General features: G+C 45.7%; 1 protein-coding gene across 2 annotated transcripts in view; it reads left to right on the top strand.

Annotated features, from left to right (window-relative positions):
- LOC133423126 (cullin-1) overlaps positions 1-22,802 on the top strand; it is a 32,992-nt gene extending 10,190 nt beyond the window's left edge. For both annotated transcript variants that reach the window (XM_061713269.1, XM_061713270.1), the window contains exons 2-21: positions 6,095-6,493; positions 8,863-9,037; positions 9,226-9,393; positions 11,222-11,272; positions 11,362-11,452; positions 12,739-12,902; positions 12,982-13,144; positions 15,029-15,159; positions 15,250-15,357; positions 15,437-15,543; positions 16,332-16,380; positions 17,010-17,141; positions 17,328-17,445; positions 18,331-18,407; positions 18,497-18,721; positions 19,505-19,552; positions 20,537-20,619; positions 20,709-20,814; positions 20,889-21,002; positions 22,183-22,802. In XM_061713269.1, the coding sequence (XP_061569253.1) occupies positions 6,354-6,493; positions 8,863-9,037; positions 9,226-9,393; positions 11,222-11,272; positions 11,362-11,452; positions 12,739-12,902; positions 12,982-13,144; positions 15,029-15,159; positions 15,250-15,357; positions 15,437-15,543; positions 16,332-16,380; positions 17,010-17,141; positions 17,328-17,445; positions 18,331-18,407; positions 18,497-18,721; positions 19,505-19,552; positions 20,537-20,619; positions 20,709-20,814; positions 20,889-21,002; positions 22,183-22,263 (2,331 nt within the window). In that variant the 5' untranslated portion in view covers positions 6,095-6,353 and the 3' untranslated portion in view covers positions 22,264-22,802. The remainder of the gene's footprint in view (positions 1-6,094; positions 6,494-8,862; positions 9,038-9,225; positions 9,394-11,221; positions 11,273-11,361; positions 11,453-12,738; positions 12,903-12,981; positions 13,145-15,028; positions 15,160-15,249; positions 15,358-15,436; positions 15,544-16,331; positions 16,381-17,009; positions 17,142-17,327; positions 17,446-18,330; positions 18,408-18,496; positions 18,722-19,504; positions 19,553-20,536; positions 20,620-20,708; positions 20,815-20,888; positions 21,003-22,182) is intronic.
- Positions 22,803-23,177: the final 375 nt, after the last annotated feature.

The raw sequence follows: 23,177 nt of genomic DNA, 5'->3' as shown, positions 1-23,177 counted from the left end.
TTGACTAAATACTTATGAGAAATCATTACCTAAAATGTTTCAATTATGGCAGAGAAAAATAGAAACTTACACAATAAACTCACTGATAGTTTATTCGCTTTCATCAACTCAATTTAATTGTAGTCTTTGTTTTGAGCCTGAATTTTTTTTGGCTATTGTGTTTTGAAGCTTGAAATCTACTACGCATTTAATGATTTACGGTTTTTAACATAGAGAATGCTTAATTTTGGGCTGGTTTTTCATTTTTTTAGTGGGTTTTATGTCATGTCTGGGCTGGAACCTGTCAGCCAGATCTGGCAACCTCGACCTCAGCGCTGGATTTCTTAGTGACTGTCTTTTTGGTCTTAAATTTTGTTTGAAAATGATATTAAAAAGTCTTAAATTTACCTCGGTCAAACCTCCAGACACCCTGACTGAGACGTCCAGGGAGACTTTTCAAAGGTGGTCAAGTTTGTTTTCTTTCTTAAAATTTCTTAACTCTCCTTTAATCTAAGGTTCATCAGGACTTTATTCTAATAGAAGCATGTTTACTCTGGGCTGACAAAAGCATGTTATTGTGTGTAAAATACTCGGGTCAAATGGTGTCGTACCGTCACCCTGGGAGTATTTTCACAACAGCGTTCACGATTATTACAGGGCAGTTACTATGGTAACTAATAAACACAACTAATATTGATATTCAAATCTTGTGAAAAGTAATTCCAGTTTCCTGCTTTGATGGTCCAAAGATTGGAGGAAGACGGCGCTGGACAAGCCTCTGGCATCAGTGCTCGGGCATCTTTCCTCCGTCGTAGCTGCTGCGGAGGTCGGTTGAGTCGTGACCGCTCCAAGAAGGCGCCGGCATTTCTCATGCTCGGGTAGTCGATGTTTACGCTTTATCTCTGAAATATTCTGTCCTTTTCATTGAAAACAAAGCTTTTGAGTTTTTGTTTCCCTGCCTTGTCTCCTGGTTTTCATCAGTTCTGCCCGTCTCCTGATTCCTGCTGTTTTATATGAAGTGATAAAACGTTTCAGTCTCAAACTTTTTCGTCTCTCTCGCTCGCTATAATTTACCCAAATACGTTTTTTTTTTTTAAATTTATTTATTATCTATTTCTTCAATACACCCCTGAAGCAGGAATGCACCGACGCGCCGCCTTGGCTGACTTCTGGCGTGAGATCCCTGTCTGACAGCACGGTTTCTAGAAAGCGCTGAGCAGTCCTCGCACCGGTACTCCGGCTCACATAGCCATGGGCGTGATGAAGCGGTCCGGTACCGGACTGGCTGGAGTATCCTGATGCCTTCTAGTGTGGGAATCTGAAATCTGATCCCATCGCTGCGCTGAAGGGCACCTTGGGGAGACCCAACGCTCCCGACCCGTCGTCTGCAGTCCAGTGGCTACTGGCAGCCATTATCTGCCCCAGTTGCCATGGCAACCACCGGAGTGCATCTGGTGAATAGAGCAGGTCCGAGCCGCTACGCCCTCTGTGGGTCACGTGGTGTGAAGAGGCTCAGGTCCTCGTCCATCTGAGGAGTAGAAAATGTTTATTTCCAAACCCCGATTTACCCAACCCTCTGATTTAAAACTTTTCAAGCCAAAGTCGCGGATGGAAAATATGCGCGTAAGCTGTGAAAGATAAGAGCATGCAGGGTTTATCATGAGGGTGACAAGCAAAATCCAGGGTTCAAAACTGACCCCGAGCTGCCAGCAGCAGTATTTACTAATATTTTATATTTTATCTGACAGTTTCATCAGACTTGGATCACACCCCTCACCTGCTGCGGTTGACGGACTGATCTACCTTACCGGGCCGTTTCTCGCGCCGTTGCTGCCTCTGTTTGCTGGTTTAAGGCGGCTGTTCATGTATTTTAACACATTATTCCCACCTTAAAACACGGGCGGACATCAGTTCAGAAGAATAGGTCAAATAGTGCTAAACTGACACTTGAATTCAGGAGATTAACTACGGTGGACAGCGAGGGTCACACTTGGTCAGCTGGCGTAGATATAAAGGAGAACTGGGTGTTTGGTTTCTCATGTACTGTATTTATTATGATAATGATTTATTCTTAGCTCTGAAATGCGTGAATGTGTACGATCTGGGCTTGGAAAAGACGGATTTGCTCAAACTCACAGCTTTTTTTTAGGTGTATACAGCTTGTAGACTCGTTTACGGACACTCGTCTCTGCTTGTTGTTGACCTCCCACCGGCTGGCGGCGAGCTGCAGTAGCATCCTGCACGGGTCCTGCGGTTTGGGCTACTCGGAAGTGTCCTGCTGAGCTGAAAGGTCTCCATCCGGTTAAAAAACCGCCCGGGGACCCGCCCGGGGACCTCCGCACCTCTCGCAGAAACCGCCACCCCCCAAACAGCAGCTCTCACCCGCGGGGGTGAGAGGAAAAAGAGAGTGCCGCTTGCGCGGGGGGCGCGGCTGCCGGTGGACTCTGGATCCGCGCTGACCGCGCACCACTGCGCCTGCAGAGGCGGACGCATCCGCCGGCCAAGCTCCCATCCACTTGGGGGATCTTGGCGGCGGACGCATGGGGTGACGAAGCTCTGGCTCGTCCCCTCGCCGCGCCGGCGCGCCCGGCAATCACCCGAGCACTGAGCCGCAGGCTGGAGGGAGAGAGGCGGCCGGCCCCCGGGCTGCCTCCGCCCCTCTCCTCTCCTCTCCACCTGGCTGCGCTCTCCTTTTTTTTCGCCTCAGATCAGACGAGACAACCCGCTGAATTTAAGAGGGAAGAGCTCAGCGCCGAATCCGCAACTTCCTGCATATTTTGCAATTTTCCGCATATTCCGCAACTTCCAGCATATTCCGCAATTTCACCGCATAAAAGCACATAAAAACCCCGCACATTTAAGCGCATAATCAATGATTTTAGCCCGCAGAATCAAGGATTTTTGCCCGCGTTTTTCTGGAGGGTCTACGTTATACTGATCTATCAGTAAGCCCCGTCCGCTGAGCTCACATGAGCCAATGGCAGCAGCGTATCAGTTCCACAGGGACCAGAACTTGTGTTCAGGATCTTCCAGTGTTTTTCTGTGAAGCAGATTTTTCTTCAGATAACGGGGCTACGAGTGCGGAGAGAAAGTTATGATTTAAAGGGGACCTATTATGGCATCTAATACCTATTGTGATTGAAATTCTTTATTCAGTCACATCACACTACAAGCATTAAACACAAACATTATCGAAAAAATAGTGACTGAAAAGGCACAGGCAGAAGCATAGTGCTTATATTAATGTATGTCCTACAAACGAAACCAGAAAAGGAGGACCAATATGGTTTACATATATAGTAGTAAAGACATTTTTTTAAAATATAAATATCAGAGAACAGCAACAAACAAAAACAAATAAACTAACATTTGTAGCTTTCAAGGATTGCTCTATAAATCTTTTTTTTGTAAACTGAACAGTCCTTGAATGTCTTAAAAACAAGCTTTTGATTATTTATTTTTTGCTAAATAAATTAGAAATTCAGCCTCTAGGCCATGTCTTTATCTTCCCATTCTCTAACCTCATTATCTATGAGGGATTCTGAGTGGGCGGGGCTATGATAATGAGGCTCTGTGCTGATTGCCTGCCCGAATGATGCGTAGCAGGGGAGGGCACAAAGCATCGCTTGTATTGGTTTTTACAACCAACAACAGAGCAATTCACATGTCTAGCTCGAACAAACGCCATCACGATACACCGCTACGGAAAAATGGCAGAAGCTCCGGCCGGCGGAGTTAGTTGTGGGCGCATTTTCGTTACGTAACGACAGGAGCAGAATCTTATTGGCTCGTAGATCCACATCACACTGGACGGCTCATCCGGGCGGCTGTACAGACACTGCAGAATCTGGTTGCTTTCCTCCTTCTCTGAGTTGGCAGGCTGAGGGGAGACCACTTTATATATGTTAAAGCAAGAGAAAAACACTTTATATATGTTAAAGCAAGAGAAAAACACTTTATATATGTTAAAGCAAGAGAAAAACACTTTATATATGTTAAAGCAAGAGAAAACCTGTTTTTCATAATAGGTCCCCTTTAAATCTAGAGTTGTGTAGATGTAGAGTTCATATGTTCAGATCGTCTGAGATTGTCCTCGTGAGCAACAGTAAGGAGGCAGGAACTCAACTGATTTGACTGTCAGCGTGCTTTGTGTACAGTTGTTCTGTTAACATGATAAATGAATGTATCACGTAAACAGATTTGTAATGTCGTTTACAAACCCACACAGCGGCCATGTCACTGCGCTGTCTGAGACATCCCGTCTTCGCTGTCGGAGGCCCGACAGGAAGTAAACGGCAGGTTCCTCAGCTTCCTCCCCTCTCGCTCTAACGTCTGCAGCGTCACGTCCTGAGTCTGTGGCCCGAACGGCTGGGACCGGCCGGAGACGGCACCGGCGCCTGACGCTTCCAAATATAGCAGCGCTGCCTACAAGCTCGCAGCCGTCCCCAGACTCTCCGGCTGCCTGTCAGCCGCGACGCGCTTAGACTTTCTGACAGGTTTCTATAAATATGTCCTCCATTCAATACTTTAACATTACAAAAAACGATTTCACTTCAACTCTTCAAGGTTTTAAATCTAATAAGAGCAACTAAATATTTATTTTTTATCTCATTAGGTTAATGAACCACATATGGAGCTGCACATGAAGAGCAGTCATCACGTGACTGGAACTAATGATTCTTTAGTTTAAACTTAATGTTATATTTGACAGCCTGACTACTGAACTGGTTCATAAAATATACATCAAACGCCGAAGGCAACAATTTCATACTGAGTCTTATCTGACCAGCAGTCCAGTTGTAAATGTTATCAAAGAAAAACACAAAAAGGAAATTAATGTCATAACGTTTGAGGAGGAAATATTTGTTATTTTGTAGCCAGTTTATTTATAGAACTGGAAGGTGCAGTTTTATATAAAACGTATTTAATATTTTGCCTCAAAAGTCTTTGAACATTATTTTGTTCAGAAAAAGTTTTGTGCTTGTTACATTGATGTTGTATAAAAAATGATTTTTGAGGGCAGGATGAGGAGTTTTTTTTGTTTCAAATCCTATCCTGATGCATAAACCAGAATGAAAAGTTGTATTTTCTGGTTGCCGTGACTACATCTCACCGTTTTGTCCAAATATTTACTGGTATGTAACACCTGCAGTTCCTCCACCGACCACCAGGGTCTGGATCCAACGGTGAGTTCATCTCCAAGAGTCCAGTTACTTTTGCTCATTTTTGAGTATAGAGGTGGAGAAAACTAAACACTTCTGAAAGTAATAAAAATCTTTCCATATTAAACTGAGACTAATTTTTTAACAAGGAAAAAAAAGTTAACATGACTCTAAACAAGAAGAGAAGTCTTATTTGCCCCCACCCTTGTGAATATAGAAGTGTTGTGGGCTGTCGTTCTCTCACATTGGGATTTGTTTATGCTGCATTTATAGTTTTTGGTGGGAACGATCTCCAACACCTACTCCACCTGCCTGTGCAGCTCTGCACGAGTACATGCAGTGAAAACCTGTCGTTTCCTCCCCGTATCTGTGTAGCCGGAAGATGGTGATGCTGTAGATGCTGGTGTTGATTTATTGTCTCCTTGTGTGCGGTCAGCATGGGTGAAATTACAGCTTGAGGTCTGTCTGTAATCCGTAATGATCTGGCCTCCTCAAGCTGTCGCCAGAGCTACTGCAGCCTCTGCTGTTGCGCTTGTGACCGCGACGGCCTGATCACACATCACTCTGGGATATCTGTGACGTGTTATCTGCAATGTGAAGTGGGTAAAAGTGCCATTTTGACTTTTATTACCGTCACGCCGTATATTTCCTGCCTGGCTGTAAAAACAGTCTTGTTTTGGTTGCAAGTGTTGTAGACCGGAGAGGCCTGCTTCATTGAAACTGTGTTGACGGGAAACGAGGGAGGTGCAGAAGTGGACTAATCCATCTTTATCCGAGTGACGTCAGGGTCGGCGTTGGGGCTGCAGGGCTCAAGCCAAGTGTCAACAGATAAATCCACGTAACCTACCTGGTTCATGACCTGAACATTTCCCTCCCGGTTGGTGATGCTCAACTATGAAAACCCCCGTTTTTAGTCCAGTTGTCATGTTTCTATTTTATTTTTGTCTCTTTAGGTCATCTGGTGAAGCGCGTGATTAGACCGGGAGGGGCAGACAGCGCCATCCAGGCGTGCAGAGTGGGACGGCATCCCATCCCACAACCGGCCACCGGCTTCCCGAAGCTCTACCGCCGCAGCCAGATGGACTGCGAACTGTGAGAGAGCAGCAAGTCGGGACTGAAATCATCTGAGGAGAGGAGCCGGGGGGAAGCACGCTCGCCGGCGCAGGAAAGGGAGGGAACTGGTCGGGAGAGGAAAGTACACGGGGCTCCACCATGTCGTCAAACAGGACCCAGAACCCCCACGGACTGAAACAGATAGGCCTGGACCAGATATGGGACGACCTGCGGGCTGGAATCCAGCAGGTCTACACGCGGCAAAGCATGGCCAAGTCGCGCTACATGGAACTCTACACGTATCCTGATGTGGCAACGCTGAGGCTGCATGTGGCTTTGGTTTGAATGGATTTAGTTTTACAAACATGCACACGGCCTCTAGAGCTGAAACCATAACTAGACTATAGATTAATAAACAACTGATAGGGAATGTAAGTATCTGTCGAGCGGGATTAGATGGTTTGAACTTGTCTGATAATTGTGAAGTTTTGAGATCTGACAAGTGCCATGAAGACGACTCGCATTCCACTTCCTGTCCTCTCTGACGTACACGTGACGGGCTGTGAGGAAATGGTTTAACCTGCAGCACGGCGCCTGCAGTGGCAGGTTTTGGTGGAAGGCATCACGTACGTCACCAGCCTCCACCTTCTTCTTATTCTAGTACAGGGGTCGGCAACACAAAATGTTGAAAGAGCCGTATGGACCAAAAACACAAAAAACAAATATGTCTGGACCCGCAAAAAATTAGAATGAAGGCAACACATGCTGCATGTATCTATACAGTTATAACTAGGGGAATTCATATGCACTTTAAGAAAAAAGTGGAAATGTCGAGAAAAAAGTGGAAATGTCGAGAAAAAAGTCGAAATGTCAAGATTAATGTTGAAGTACAATCTTGAGAAAAAAGTGGAAATGTCGAGAAAAAAGTGGAAATGTCGAGAAAAAAGTCAAAATTCAGAGAAAATATTCGAAATTCAGAGAAAAAAGTCGAAATGTTGAGAAAAAAGTCGAAATGTCGAGAAAAAAAGTCAAAATTCAGAGAAAATAGTCGAAATTCAGAGAAAAAAGTCGAAATGTCGAGATTAATGTTGAAGTACAATCTTGAGAAAAAAGTCGAAATGTTGAGAAAAAAGTCGAAATGTCGAGAAAAAAAGTCAAAATTTCATGAAAAAGTCGAAATGTTGAGATTAAAAAAGAGAAAAAAAGGGGAAAAAAGAAGAGAATAAAAGGGAAAAAAAAGGTCAACATTTTTGAAAAAGCTCCAGGGATCCACTAGGGTGGCGCTAAAGAGCCGCATGCGGCTCTAGAGCTGCGGGTTGCCGTCCCCTGTTCTAGTACATCTCTACAAGTGCTGCTTTTCCATCCCCAACTACGGTCATAATAGTTTGACTGAATGTTTGGTTCATGGCATGTAGAGTCTAATCACGGTAAACCTTTTATTCCTTCTTTATACTTCTACTCAAACACGGTTTTGGTCCTTTTACAACATTGTCACATGAAAAGGTCGGCATTGAAGGGGAAATCCCGAATGGCTCTAGCAGGTCTACAAACATTTCGAAGTGGACCTGGAAAGTGCTTGAAGTTTTTTTTAAGTATACCAGCCCTGATGTAACGATGGCCAAACTTTGGTCGGGTAAAAGGCGTCCTGCCCCGCTCAGATCCAGAATATAAGTTTATATATATATATATGTTTTCTTCATAGAATTTAACATCAACAACTCTGCTGTGATCTGTTTTCATCGGAGAAAACAACCTCTGAATTTAAAAATGGAGGAGTTTGCAGGACTCCAAACAGTTTAAGGTCCGAGCTAGGGCTGGGCAATATGACCTCAAATCATTATCACGATAAATTGGGCAGTTTTACCCCTCTAACGATGAATGTATGATAACTCAGTGCACAGTAGCGAGCCGTGACTCGTTTGTAAGATGGGCCGTCGGAGTTGCTGTGCGCTGAAGTAAATTTCTCAGCGTCAGAAATGCCACGTGTGGCGTGAGAGTGTGTGAACTTGTTGAAATGTGCGAGTCTCACACCAGACAGCCCTGTTATGTCAGCTGCTTCTTCGTTTGAACCATCAGCCGTTTTCTTTGGTTTCCCTTCTCGTTCAGACTGGATGGGTGGAGTCACGTGATTAACACACGGTCTTAAAGGGGGATGAAACTAGCCTATCAGCACACACTCAAAACAGACAAAAAGATGTTTATTTTCTCCTTTTAAAAAAAAAATAAAAACACTGAATTTACCGACATGGGAAAACTGACGTTGGTCATCGCAGTGAAGGTCGGCAACGGTAAAGTTTTGGTCTCTGCACCGGTGTAGTCTGAGCTCTATACTGGACTTGTACTCCGTCTCCTTATCAGATGATTTTCAGTAAAATTATTTTTATTATCTATTAAGGGTTATAACTTGCAGTGATGGTTACCCGGCAGCAGTGCTGAGCTAATGTTTACCACAAGCCGTCATGTGCACATGGTGTATTTAACATCATTGGCTTGTTAGTTTCTTCAGTTTAAAACCTAATCCTGCTTCATATTTGGACCAGGTTTCCTAAACGTTTCTCTAAACGGAGAACTGTACCTGGGAAAGATGTTTTATTGAGATGTAAAACGTGTCATGAGCTGACCTTCTTCTGTGATGTCAAGTGTTGATTCCTTAACCATTTTCCCCCAGACATGTATATAACTATTGTACCAGTGTCCACCAGTCCAGCCAGGGCCGGGGCAACGTCCCCCCAGCAAAGCCCTCCAAAAAGTCCACTACTCCGGGGGGGGCTCAGTTTGTGGGCCTGGAGCTCTACAAGCGACTCAAAGAGTTCCTGAAGAACTACTTGACGAGCCTGCTCAAGGTCAGTCCCCGCAAACACGTTCAGGTCCGAGCTGCTGAAGTGTTTACCTGCCACACAGACGGGCGTGTGGCAGCCATGACGACGTTGGCATCACAAACGTTGATGCCAGGTCTCGGCCTCACGTGTCCGGTACGTGCGCTGCCGTTGAGAGTTTGTCCTCCTGACCTCTTCCCCGTCTCCTCCTGCAGGACGGCGAGGATCTAATGGACGAGTGTGTGTTGAAGTTTTACACCCAGCAGTGGGAGGACTATCGTTTCTCTAGTAAGGTCCTCAACGGGATCTGCGCCTACCTCAACCGCCACTGGGTCCGACGGGAGTGTGACGAGGGACGCAAGGGCATCTACGAGATCTATTCAGTATGTAAACGCTGTTAAAGACCTTTTAAATCGGTAGTAGGGCTGGGCGATATGGACCAAAAGTCATATCTCGATATTTTCTAGCTGAATGGCGATACTCGATATATATCGATATTTTTTCTGTGACATAATTGGGGTTTCCCCCAAAGCATTATAGCATAGCATCTCTGTTAGCATCTCTCTTAGCATCTCTCTTAGCTTCATTTTTTTCTGAGGCAAACCCTTAAAAAAACAGTCAGTTTTAATACAAAGCCTCGTGTCAAATGTCACACAGGTTCCTTTATTAACAGAGGTCTGCACAATATCAAAATGTATAAAACAAATTAAATAAAAATAAACTGCCTGCATATATAGAATAAAAATGCTTCTTGAAATTAATTTCATTTTTCATTTAATTATTTATTCAAACAGGTTAAAACAAAATAATCAGAATACATAAAATGTATATACCAAAGAAAAAAGAAAAAAAAAAACCATAAGCAAAACAAAGCAAATTAAAAAGACAAATCTATATGTAAATAAATATTTCCTGTTTGAAAGGGTGTAGGATGAAGTTTCAAAAAACTTTTCTAGTCCTACCCCTTCTAATGTTCTGTTTTTACAATGTAGCAATGAATAAAATAAAACAAATATCCCTTTCCTGCATAACAATTCAATTAAAATACACTGCAATTAATACAATGTAGACAGTAACAGGCAGACTTTTCCACTGAGGTTGACAGTTGTGCAAATAACAAAACATTTGTGCAAATCTCAAATAAAACATTCAAGTCAATTTGTCACAAAATAAGCTATATCAAAATCATATATATATTTTTTTTAAATCGATATAAACGATATTGTCTCGTACCATATCACGTTTGAAAATATATCTATATATTAAAATCTCGATATATCGCCCAGCCCTAATCGGTAGATATCTGTAGAAGTCTGTAGATATCTTCAAAAGACAACTTAAAGCATTTAAGCATGAGATATCCGGGTGACAAACCCGGGCCTTATTTGCCACTTTCCTTTTATCTATATATCATTGATTTTTACTGTCTACATTACTTTATACTTTTAAATGTTTTTATATGATCATTTTTATCTTGTACTCTTATTTGTTAATATTTTTATCTTTTTATTTTTCATTGGCCTACGACTCAGTGCAGTATTTTTACCTTTTTTATATTCAACATTGTTTTTATCCAATCTTAGTAGTAGTTCTGTGGAGGAATGTGGAACTGAATTTATTGTCAGGGTTATGCATTATATCACTGCACTTAAATATGTGTTTTTGTTTTATTTGCTGCCGTTTCTCTATTTCTCATTGTTCTTGACATGTTTGTACTGTTACTGTGAAGCACTTTGAGCTGCGATTTATAGAAATAAAGTTTATTATTATTATTATTATTATTAAATGTTCCAGTTAAGACATGCCGGTCCACTTCAGAACCCACCGGGTCAGAGGAATCCCATCATTCCCGTTCCTGTCAGACGGAGTTTGGCCACTTTCTTTACAGCGTAGTGTCCAGTCCTGGCCCGGACCACTGCAACACCTTCATCCCTTTGTTTTCCACGCTGTGACGTAGATGCCTGACCCGGTTCCAGCCGGGCTCAGCGAGCCTCTTTCATGAAACCTGAACAGAACCAATGTTTCCCATGCACTGGTTGTGGCCGAGTTCTAGCACCGCGCTTGTAGAGAGGAGGGAACATTATTTCCACAGATGACCCGCCGGGTGTTTCTCATGTTGGAGTGAACCGTTTCCGTGTCTGTGGTTGAGCTCATGTTTCAATCTCCTGAATGTTGGTTCTGATCTCCTGCTCTGCTGCCTCTGATCTCCAGCTGGCCCTCGTGACCTGGAGGGAGTGTTTGTTCCGACCCCTCAACAAACAGGTGTGTTGAGTTCCCAGCATGAAACTCCTCCTCATTACCGTCGGGGTCGTATTCGTGCGTTCACCAAGAGGAACCTCTGTCTCCCGCAGGTAACAAACGCCGTTCTGAAGCTGATAGAGAGGGAGAGGAACGGAGAGACCATCAACACCAGACTGATCAGCGGGGTCGTCCAGTCTTACGGTGGGTCCGCACACTGGAGAGCCGGAGAATTCAGGGGTTTCAGGGAAGGTGTGAAGGAATAGGAAACAGTGTAGAGCTCCAGGTCAATCCAGGGTCACTGTTGTCTTGTACGGCGGCGGTCGACGCGCAGCTCGGTAGTTTAGTAATTTAAGCCCTTAGATCAGTGGTTCCCAACCTTTTTTCCCTGTTTCCCCCCCTACTTGTGTCTAAGACAGGGGTCGGCAACCCGCGGCTCTAGAGCCGCATGCAGCTCTTTAGCGCCGCCCTAGTGGCTTCTGGAGCTTTTTCAAAAATGTTTGACCTTTCTTTTCCTTTTTTTCCTCTTTTTTTTCTCATTTTCTCTTTTTTTCTTTTTTTCCTTTTTTTCTCTTTTATACTTTTTTTTTTTTAATCTCGACATTTCGACTTTTTTCTCGAAATTTTGACTTTTTTTCTCGACATTTCGACTTTTCTCAACATTTCCACTTTTTTCTCAACATTTCCACTTTTTTCTTGAGATTGTACTTCAACATTAATTTCGATATTTCAACTTTTTTCTCAACATTTCCACTTTTTTCTCGACATTTCGCCATTTGCCTTCATTCTAAGGCTGATACAAGACTTTTCATTTTTTGCGGCTCCACACATATTTGTTTTTTGTGTTTTTGGTCCAATATGGCTCTTTCAACATTTTGGGTTGCCGACCCCTGGTCTAAGACCAGCCGGCCCCCCGACCCGTACTTACTAGCACCAAAAGTGCAAAAAATGTTTTTGTGATACATTTCTCTTTGGTTTACCCTGTATACATATGACTTTGTCTTTCTCACCTTCATTTTGTGTCACCAATGTATAAAATACGTACAGAAAATAATTGCAAGGACATAAAATAATTTCTGAAAAATGTCTCTCTTAATATGAGCGCAAACATTTTTAACATTTTTCCTTTAACAACCTGTCGGAGTAGTAGTATGATTTAAATGTTGAATAATGATATAATAAGTTATTATCCTGCTAAATAACCTTAATATATTTTGGTCATTTTAAAATACTACGTGGGTTTATACAGACTTGGATTATAGTATTCCATTAGGTGTGTTGTTTTTTATTTATTTAACATGCGCAAATATAATTTTTACAACTGCATATCCTCAAAGCAAAGTTTCGCGCCCCCCGAGAGATCTCAGGCGCCCCCCCCAGGGGGGGCCCGGACCCCAGGGGGGGAGACTGCCTTAGATGAAGGTTTCATCTCCACCAACGTCCCGGCAGCAGCATGTGGCTCGTCTCACTAACGCTCTGGTGTCCTGCAGTGGAGCTGGGCCTGAACGAGGAGGACGCCTTCGCCAAAGGCCCCACGCTGTCCGTGTACAAGGAGTACTTCGAGTGCCAGTTCCTGACGGACACGGAGCGCTTCTACACGCGCGAGAGCACCGAGTTCCTGCAGCAGAACCCCGTCACAGAGTACATGAAGAAGGTGAGGCGCCGTCTCTGCGGCGACGCCGGCCGACCGGAGCAGGCGGCTCGAGCTCACGCCACCTCTGTGTTGTGCTCAGGCGGAGGCCCGGCTGCTGGAGGAGCAGCGGCGCGTGCAGGTTTACCTCCACGAGTCCACCCAGGACGAGCTGGCCAGGAAGTGTGAGCAGGTTCTCATCGAGAAGCACCTGGAGATCTTCCACACGGAGTTCCAGAACCTGCTGGACGCCGACAAGAACGAGGGTGAGCCCCGTCGTTAACACACACACACACACACACACACACACACACACACACACACACACACACACACACACACACACACACACACACACACACACACACACACACACACACACACACACACACACACACACACACACACACACACACACACACACACACACACACACACACACACACACACACACACACACACGCACGCGCGCGCTGAAGCTCTGATGTCTGAGGTACAGTGAAAGCAGCGCGGTGTCACAAGGCTCCCCGTGAGTGCAGTCTAGTGTTGTTGTTGTCGGCCTGTTTTAGTCTTTGGGTCCAGCTATCATTTTAGTTTTTATTAGTTTTAGTCAAATTCATTCTCCTTTTAGTCGTGTCAAGTTTCAATTCAATTTTATTTGTATAGGGTCTTATACAACAAAAGTTGTCTCTAGGCGGCGCTTTCCAGAGACCCAGAACATGAACATAAACCCCCGAGCAGTTATTACATAAACAATAGCAGGTAAAAACTCCCCTAGTGGGAGAAAAACCTTAAGCCAAACAGTGGCAAGAAAAACTCCCCTTTAGGAGGAAGAAACCTGGACCAGGACCAGGATCATAAGGGGGGACCCTCCTGCCAAAGGCCAGTTGACTAAAAGTCTGAGTATTTTAGTCCTTTTTTAGTCAGAATTGTCCAGAACCATATTAGTCTGGTTTTAGTCAAAGATTGTTTTTAGCCAAACCAATTTTACAATTAAAACAAGGTTATCTTATTATTATTATTATTATTATTATTATTATTATTAAGGATGAGTTTTGATTGACTTTATCTGCCGAGTCCCGATCCGATACTTTCATAACACATTTAAAATAATTAAGAAATGCAAATAAAACAGTTGTCCCCCATATTTATTTTATTCAACTTATTTGATCATTTAGATCATTGGTCGCAGGTTCAAATCCCGGCCTGCGCACCTTTGCTGCATGTCATCCCCATTCTCTCTCTCTACCCCCTTCCTGTCTGCAATTTGAATAAAGGGCCACTAGAGCCACAAGAAATCACAAAAAAAAGAAATAGTGCAAATTTAAACATGAATTTGAATTAAATTTTAAAAAAGCAGCTCAACTTAAAATACCCAGCAGATGAGCAAAATATAAAATAAAATATATATCTGATCCCTGATCAGGATGCAACGTCCGATTCCGATCAAATCTGAAACAACGTGATCGGATCGGGACATCCCTAATTATTATATTATTGTTACCTTTTAGATTCAAGAACACATTCATTCCAGATACAGAAGACTGTAATTTTAGTTTACAACACATTTATTTTTCCGCATTTCTCCCCATCTTTTTTTTGTCCGACAACGCATTGGGTTTTCTTTCCACGTCTATGTAGGAAAGTGTATCCAAAGATGGTTCTTCTTCTTCTCCAGCTCCAGAACAGATCCCTGCGTTTCTCTATGTAACTTAGTTTTTAATAACGTGAACCTAGATCTCTGCGTTAACGGCATCAGCCTCTAACTCTGCAGCTGCATCTTCTGGATCTGATTCCCCGCTGCAGCGACTGGGATTGAGGACTAACGTCACCCAGAACTAAACCAGAGGATCTTTGTTAGAACATTTCGTCTCGTTTTGGTCAATGTAGACTCATTTTAGCAGAGTTTTTATTTTGTAATTTACATTTTAGTCTCGTTTTTATTCCTCTACGATATTGAATATTATATTTAATTATCGTTATCGTCACATGACCAGCATTTTCGTCTCACCTCGTTTTCCTCGGGTGATAAAGGTTCGTTGACGACGATATTTAGACATAATTTCGTAGATTTTTCGTGCAGTCTGAGCCCGTGTTACCTTTGTCTCCTGGTTTCTTCTCAAAAACTCGGCCGCTGTGTTTGCTTCCAGACCTGGGCCGGATGTACAACCTGGTGTCTCGGATCACGGACGGCTTGGGCGAGCTGAAGAAACTTCTGGAGACGCACATCCACAACCAGGGCCTGGCCGCCATCGAGAAGTGTGGAGAGGCGGCGCTGAATGTACTGCTCCGAATCGCCCCCTACACCTGTCTGGATATTCTCCCATCCATATTATTATTATATTCTAACTTGTGCCTCTCTCCCTCGCAGGACCCCAAAGTTTACGTGCAGACCACCCTGGACGTCCACAAGAAGTACAACGCCCTGGTCATGTCTGCCTTCAACAACGACGCCGGCTTCGTGGCGGCTCTCGACAAGGTCAGACCTCCTCTTAGCAGAAGTCCTAATGTCCGTCTGTCCGTTGAAAAGTCACGAACGCACGTCTGCGTCTCCACAGGCGTGCGGCCGCTTCATCAACAACAACGCCGTCACCAGGATGGCTCAGTCCTCCAGCAAGTCCCCCGAGCTGCTGGCCCGGTACTGCGACTCCCTGCTGAAGAAGAGGTGGGTGGTGAGGCCCGGCGAGCGTTCAGGCTGCACCGGAGGACCAGGACCAGCGCGTCCTCCGCAGCTCCGTCCAGCTGCCGTCCCTCAGAGCCAATCAGATCAGCCTGTCCTCGTAGGGAGGGGGCGGGGCTAGCACAGCGGAGGATGAGCGGCTCTCGTGGTGCCGTTGGGCCGTGTAGTTCCAGTTCTGCCGAGTGAGACCTAGAGAAGTTGAATTCTTCTACGCGACCTGTTTCCGGTGCTCTGAGGACCTCGCTCTGATTGGTCGTAGCGCTAAGGTTAAATACCGTTGGCTCCGCCCCTTTGATGCAGCTCTCGGAATGTGGTTCTGATCCATCCGCCTCGGAGGATCTCAGGAGGAGCTCTGACGTCGGCCACTGCAGAGATCTCGTCATGAACCGCATCCTCTGGTCCCCCATCAAACCAGAACGGTCCGATCTAGTCTAGGGAGGAATGTCGAGCCGCCGTCGTGTCAAACGCAGTCTCGTGTGCGTGGATCCGGGTTCTAGCGACACTGGGCTCCGTCGGCTGTGGAGGGGTCGATCATCTTTGCTGGTTCCTCGTCCCGGTACTTGTATTTTTAGAGAGAGAATCTCCCGGCGTATAAACGGTTGCTCTGGGTTGGAAGGACACAGGTCATCAACTAAGTGTAAGCGTGGTGCCCCGTGTGGTCAGAGGGGGGCGCTACACCCGCTGGCTTTAGGCACTCGCACCAGGAACTTGGACTTTTGTGTTTTTCTTGTTGAAATGAGGCGTAAATCTTCTGATGTTTGTTTAACTTTCAGCTCTAAAAACCCCGAGGAGGCGGAGCTGGAGGACACGCTCAACCAAGTGGTACGGCGCCTTTATCTGCTCTCTTACCCCCAGCACGTCAGGCCCCCGCGAGGCCTCGTTGAGGTCCCGGCGAGGCCTCGTTGAGGTCCCGGCGAGGCCTCGTTGAGGTCCCGGCGAGGCCTCGTTGAGGTCCCGGCGAGGTCTCGTTGAGGTCCCGGCGAGGTCTCGTTGAGGTCCCGGCGAGGCCTCGTTGAGGTCCCGGCGAGGTCTCGTTGAGGTCCCGGCGAAGCCTCGTTGAGGCCTCGTTGAGGCCTCGTTGAGGTCCCGGCGAGGCCTCGTTGAGGTCCCGGCGAGGTCTCGTTGAGGTCCCGGCGAGGTCTCGTTGAGGTCTCGGCGAGGTCTCGGCGAGGTCTCGGCGAGGTCTCGGCGAGGTCTCGGCGAGGTCCCGGCGAGGTCTCGTTGAGGTCTCGGCGAGGTCTCGGCGAGGTCTCGGCGAGGTCTCGGCGAGGTCTCGGCGAGGTCTCGGCGAGGTCCCGGCGAGGTCTCGGCGAGGCCCCGGCGAGGTCTCGTTGAGGTCTCGGCGAGGTCTCGTCGAGGCCCCGGCGAGGTCTCGTCGAGGCCCCGGCGAGGTCTCGTTGAGGTCCCGGCGAGGTCTCTGAGTCCGGACACTGAGCCAGCTTTTCTTCCAGATGGTTGTGTTCAAGTACATTGAGGACAAAGACGTGTTCCAGAAGTTTTATGCTAAGATGTTAGCCAAGCGGCTGGTCCACCAGAACAGCGCCAGCGACGACGCCGAGGCCAGCATGATCTCCAAACTCAAGGTGAGGTGGCAGCAGGTGGTGCCCCCCGCCCCCCCGCTGAACATCTGTCCTGCCCCCCCCCTGCTGAACATCTGCCCCCCCCCTGCTGAACATCTGCCCCCCCCCCCCGAACATCTGTCCTCTGTCTCCCCCCTGAACATCTGTTCTTCTCCCCTGAACATCTGTCCCTTGTCCCCCCCCTTGCAGCAAGCGTGTGGGTTCGAGTACACGTCCAAACTACAGCGGATGTTCCAGGACATCGGCGTCAGCAAAGACCTGAACGAGCAGTTCAAGAAACACCTGACCAACTCAGAACCTCTGGACCGTAAGAGGAGACACACACACACACACACACACACACACACACACACACACACACACACACACACACACACACACACACACACACACACACACACACACACACACACACACACACACACACACACACACACACACACACACACACACAGGTTCTCAAATCTGGGGCCGGATTCACCAATATGTTCTTAAGAACGATCTTAAGAACCGTCTTAAGAACTGTCATTTCTTACGAATTTCTTATTTTTCCTACTTAAGAACTTCTTAAAATATGTCATTGCACGCGCCAACAAACAACATTTATAGGTAGTTTGGGTCTTAACCGTCAGTCACTCACTAAACATGGAGAAGGAGAAAAAGAGATGCAGGAACTTTTCAAGGTTATGGTGGATGAGATTAATGTGCGAAAAAAAATACTATTGGGGGAAATTAAATAATAATTAACTACCACGCTAACTAACATGCTAACAAACAGTTAACAGGCTCTTTGTGTAATTAATTACAAAGTATATCCTCAAATTATGACCTACTAGTCTAAACTTGTCTAAAATGTGTTGAAAAAGGTGATATTAGAGTCTTATTATTATTATTATTACCTTTACAGAAGAAAGTTTAAGACAGGTCAATGTTGTCTTAAAGTTAAGAAAAAAGTCAAAAACAAATTTGAGAACTTTTATTTCAAAAATACCATTTATTATTAAGTTTTTACTTAAGAAGAAAGTTGAGAAAATACATAGAACTTTTTTGGAGAATATCACTTCTTCTCTTTTTTCTTTTTAAGACTGAACTTAAGAAAAAAATGACACTTAAGAAGATTTTTTTTCTTAAGAATGTTTTGTGAATCCGGCCCCTGAACTGAACCGGGTTTTCTGCTCCTGTCTTCTTTCAGTGGACTTCAGCATCCAAGTCCTGAGCTCCGGGTCCTGGCCTTTCCAGCAGTCCTGCACCTTCGCCCTGCCGTCAGAGGTAACTGCCCCCCTCCACCTCCACCCCACACCCCCCGTCCCCCCCACCGCCGCCACTCACCCGTCCCTGTGTGTCCCGTGTGTCCCCAGCTGGAGCGCAGCTACCAGCGCTTCACAGCGTTCTACGCCAGCAGGCACAGCGGCAGGAAGCTGACGTGGCTGTACCACCTGTCCAAGGGCGAGCTGGTCACCAACTGCTTCAAGAACCGCTACACGCTGCAGGCCTCCACCTTCCAGATGGCCATCCTGCTGCAGTACAACGCCGAGGACAGTTACACGGTGCAGCAGCTCACCGACAGCACGCAGATCAAAACCGTAAGCCCTCCGCCCCCCCGGCACCGCCGCCCCACCCCATTTGACTGCTGTCATAGCGTTGAATGAAGGACAAAACGATAACAATCTTCCCATAGATATGGGCCAGTCGGGTCCTACTCTACCTACTAGTAGGCGCAGTTATCGCCCCTTTCTATGGCTAACCCCATGTTATCAATGCTTGCTATGGAGCTCACACCTCATTGCCCAGCAACAAAAATGTTGCAATTTCACATTATTCTGGCGAGATCTGAAACAGCTTCCCAACAACGAGGAAGCGTGTGATTATGTACATTGAAGTGAATATTATGAAAGTAAAATATATATTTCTCGCTAGAAATGTAATCAAAACGCAGTTTTATGCAGAAACTAGCTCAAAATATTGATTTGTTTCACTAAAAAATGAGAAATGTCTGCCATGTTTTTTGGTGTGACGGCCAGAATCTTGAAAGTCACGTGACTTGGACGCAAAATGAATAGTCAGAAAAATGTAACAGTTATACAATTCAAGGGCTATTATTGTAACCCCTCCATGTTTTTGCACTTTGGGCCAACGTAGGCAGGGTACGTTTTTATGTGAGACTGGGTTGCAATGAGGTGTGAGCTCCATAGCAAGCATTGATAACATGGGGTTAGCCATAGCAAGGGGCGATAACCTACTAGTAGGTAGAGTAGGGCCCTACTGGCCCATATCTATGAGAGGATTGTTATCGTTTTGTCCTTCATTCAATGGTATGACAGCAGTCAACCCGGGTCGGCCTCCTCTCACCTCTGCTTTCTCCTCAGGACATCCTGGTGCAAGTTCTGCAGATCCTGTTGAAGTCCAAGCTGCTGGTGAGTGAAGAAGGGGATTCTGGGGGTTTTTCAGTGGTGTTGGAACGTTCAGCTGCTCAAGTTTAACACGTTAACAAGGAGTCGGTTCTGGTCGGCACCAGAGGGCTCCAGTAGAACCCTCCAGCAGCGGCAGGATCGGTTCTGGAGGATCTGCTGCAGATTAAATAACAACCTCATAATTCTTCAGGGCTGCAGGTCCTGGAAAAAGTCTTAAATTCAATTTTTCCTAAAATAAGGCCTTTTAAATGTCTTATTTTGTTTAATCTCAATTCAAGGGCCTTTATTTTAGAGGGAATGTTAATGTTTCCAGTCATTCTTAAAACGTTTTGAGGAGAATCTCCTGCAGAGGTTCTAAATATGTGTTGCCAGGTTGGGCAGGTTTCAGCCCAATTGAGCTGAAAAATATATATTTGGGCTGCTTTTCCTGGTTTTTACTAAATATTTAGGATAAATTTAGGGCTGCAGCTATCGAATATTTTAGTAATCGAGTATTCTACAGAAAATTCCATCGAGTAATCGGATAAAACATATTTTTGTTTAGTTAAAGAGCAATTATAAATATACATAAGATGTTAGATGTTAATTGACATTACTAAGACTAAATTATATAATACAGTAGGTTCATGGCTGTGCATTTAAAAACCCTGAACTTACACCAGTCGACCAAATTCACTGCCTTCACTCAAAAAACTAAGGATCTTACCAAGAAATGTTCTTATTTCTAACCTAAAAATGCCATTACACCTGATAACACACATAACTTAAAGGTTAGGTGTTTTTCCCACGTGTTTCAATTGAACTTTCATTTGTGTCAAGCAAATTTTAAGTTATAGTGAAGTTTTAAGTTAAAGTCTTGATGAGATTTTGAGTTTTGGCAGTGTTCACCTCGATGCCCATCACTAAAGGAGTGATATCTAACCTCCGGTGATGCGGTGACAGGAAGTGACGTCTGCATCATGTCTCACCTGAACTTCTGCTCCCCAGGTTCTGGAGGACGAGAACGCCAACGTGGACGAGGTGGACTTCAAGCCCGACACCGTCATCAAACTCTTCCTCGGATACAAGAAGTAAGCAGTAAGCAGCCGCGCGGCTGACTGCGCCGTGACCTCTGACCTCTGACCTCTGGGAGCTCAGCTGTTGTGTGTTTGTCCTGCAGTAAGAAGCTGCGGGTGAACATCAACGTGCCGATGAAGACGGAGCAGAAACAGGAGCAGGAGACGACTCACAAGAACATCGAGGAGGACAGGAAGCTCCTCATCCAGGTGAGGAGTCGTCTCACTCGCTCCGGTGGGTTCAGTGAGGCCGGCGGTTTAACGGCGCCCCCGTGTGGTTGCAGGCCGCCATCGTCAGGATCATGAAGATGAGGAAGGTTCTGAAGCACCAGCAGCTCCTGGCCGAAGTCCTGAACCAGCTGTCGTCCCGGTTCAAGCCCAGAGTCCCCGTCATCAAGGTGACGGAATCCAGCACTTTCACGTTATTAAGGCTGAGTTATGGTTCTGCGTCAAAACCACGCCGTGCCTACGCGTACGTCACTGACGCCGTCACTGACGTACCTCCCCGGAAAAATGTAACTGGGCGTCGAGGCGACGCAGACGGAGAGGGCTGTGATTGGTTCTCTGGGTAGCAACTAGGGATGGGCGGTATGGACTAAAAAATGTATCACGATAATTGCTGGCATTTATCCCGATAAAGATAAAAAAAATACCAATATAAAAACTTCATCGACGGGAATTTATCTTTCTTTCAGGCTCATATCTTCTTTCTTTTTCTTTTTTTCAGGCTCATATATTCTTTCTTTCTTTTTTCAGGCTCATTTATTTATTTTCTTTTTTCAGGCTCATATCTTCTTTCTTTCTTCAGGCTCATATCTTCTTTCTTTCTTTTTTTAGGCTCATATCTTCTTTCTTTTTTCATGCTCATCTTTCTTTTTTCAGGCTCATTTATTTTTTATTTCTTCTTTCCTTCCTTCTTTTTTTCAGGCTCATCTTCTTTCTTTCTTTTTTCAGGCTCATTTCTTTTTCCAGGCTCATTTCTTTCTTTCTCCTTTTTCAGGCTCATATTCTCTCTTTTTTGAGGCTCACATCTTCGTTCTTTCCTTTTTCTTTTTTCAGGCTCATATCTTCTTTCTTTCTTTCCTTTTGTCAGGCTCATCTTTCTTTTCTTTTCTTTTTTCCTTCCTTTACACAAAAACGTCATCAACAGGAATTTATCGTTTTTACCGCGAGATGACAAACCGTGGGGAATTTTTTTGACGGTATATCGTGAACGGTAAAATATCGCCCATTCCTAGTAGCAACGCGTTTCCAGTTTAAGCAGCCGTGAACTTTCAGCGCTCTTTTCTTCGTGTATGCGAGTTTTTTTTTTTTTCGCACAATAGTTGTCCTTATCTCTTTGATTCACTGTGACCGGAAAAAGTCCGATAAACCATTCAGGAAAAGATTGTGAATTAGCGGTCACGGAGGGAACTGCACCGCGGAGAAATGGAGTGACGGAGAAGTCCGAAGGTTCACGACGGCGTCACGGCGACACAGAACCATAATTCAGGCTTTAGTCCGAGCCGAGGGTTTGGTCTAACACCAGAACCGCCGCGGTCACTTCAACGTTTGACTTTGTCTCCCTCTTGTGGACAGAAATGCATCGACATCCTGATCGAGAAGGAGTACCTGGAGCGCGTGGACGGGGAGAAGGACACCTACAGCTACCTGGCCTGAGCCGCGCCGCCGCCCCTCCGGCTCTCCTCACTTCAACTTTTATTTGTAATCTTTTTTTTTTTTTTAATTTTATGTCTGAGTAATAAAGTGTGGATCCCTCTGAGCGGCGGACGTGTGTGTGGTTCAGCTTCGCGACCACACCGATGAACCCGAGGAGGGAGCGAGCCCCTCCCGTTCAGGCTGGGAAACCCCGTCTACTCACTCGCCCGTCCCAGAACAACTTCGCCGCTTCCTTGTGATATTGTACATACCAGCAGAGACTGGAGGAGGAAGCAAACAAGCCCTTCTGCATAGTTCAAACGTTAAGAGTTTAGTCTCCAGCCGCATCCGAAGGTTTCTGCATGCTACTGCCCAACCTGCACCACCAAAACACGAGGACCGGAGGAGGCAGCGCGTCCCGAGCCGCCGGAGCCGTCTGGTTTGAGGTCGGGGGGGGTCACGGTGGAGGCCGGGTTCATTTCTGAACGGTGGACATTTGTATAGTGTGGTTCATTTTCTAAATGTGTGATAAATAAAAACCAGGAAAGATTTCTCTAACAGTCGCCTGGCCGAGCCTCTGTTCACGCCGGGGCGTCACGGTAACGCCGACCTTGCAGGGGCTTCAAGGTCACGGGGATCATCGGGTCTGCTGCCCCCGGTTGGACCCGGAGGCTACGATGCCCCACCAGGGGGCAGTAACGAGCCAAACCAACTCATTTACCTTATTGGCCCAAATATAAGACGGTGTTTTTTGCATTGAAATGAGACTGAAAAAGTGGGGGTTCGTCTTACATCCGGGGTCTAGACATTATACCCATTCACAACGCTAGATATCTTTAAAGCGAATGCTGAACTTAACTCCCCAGGCCAACGTGAACCCCTGTCATGAAGAAAAAAATAAATAGCGGTAAGAAAGAAAAAAGATTGGAAGATCG

The sequence above is a fragment of the Cololabis saira genome, chromosome 22 (assembly GCF_033807715.1).
Source record: "Cololabis saira isolate AMF1-May2022 chromosome 22, fColSai1.1, whole genome shotgun sequence".
Lineage (NCBI taxonomy): Eukaryota > Metazoa > Chordata > Actinopteri > Beloniformes > Belonidae > Cololabis > Cololabis saira.
Note: the sequence above shows the minus strand (reverse complement) of the source record. Positions and strands in the feature narration are given on the sequence as shown.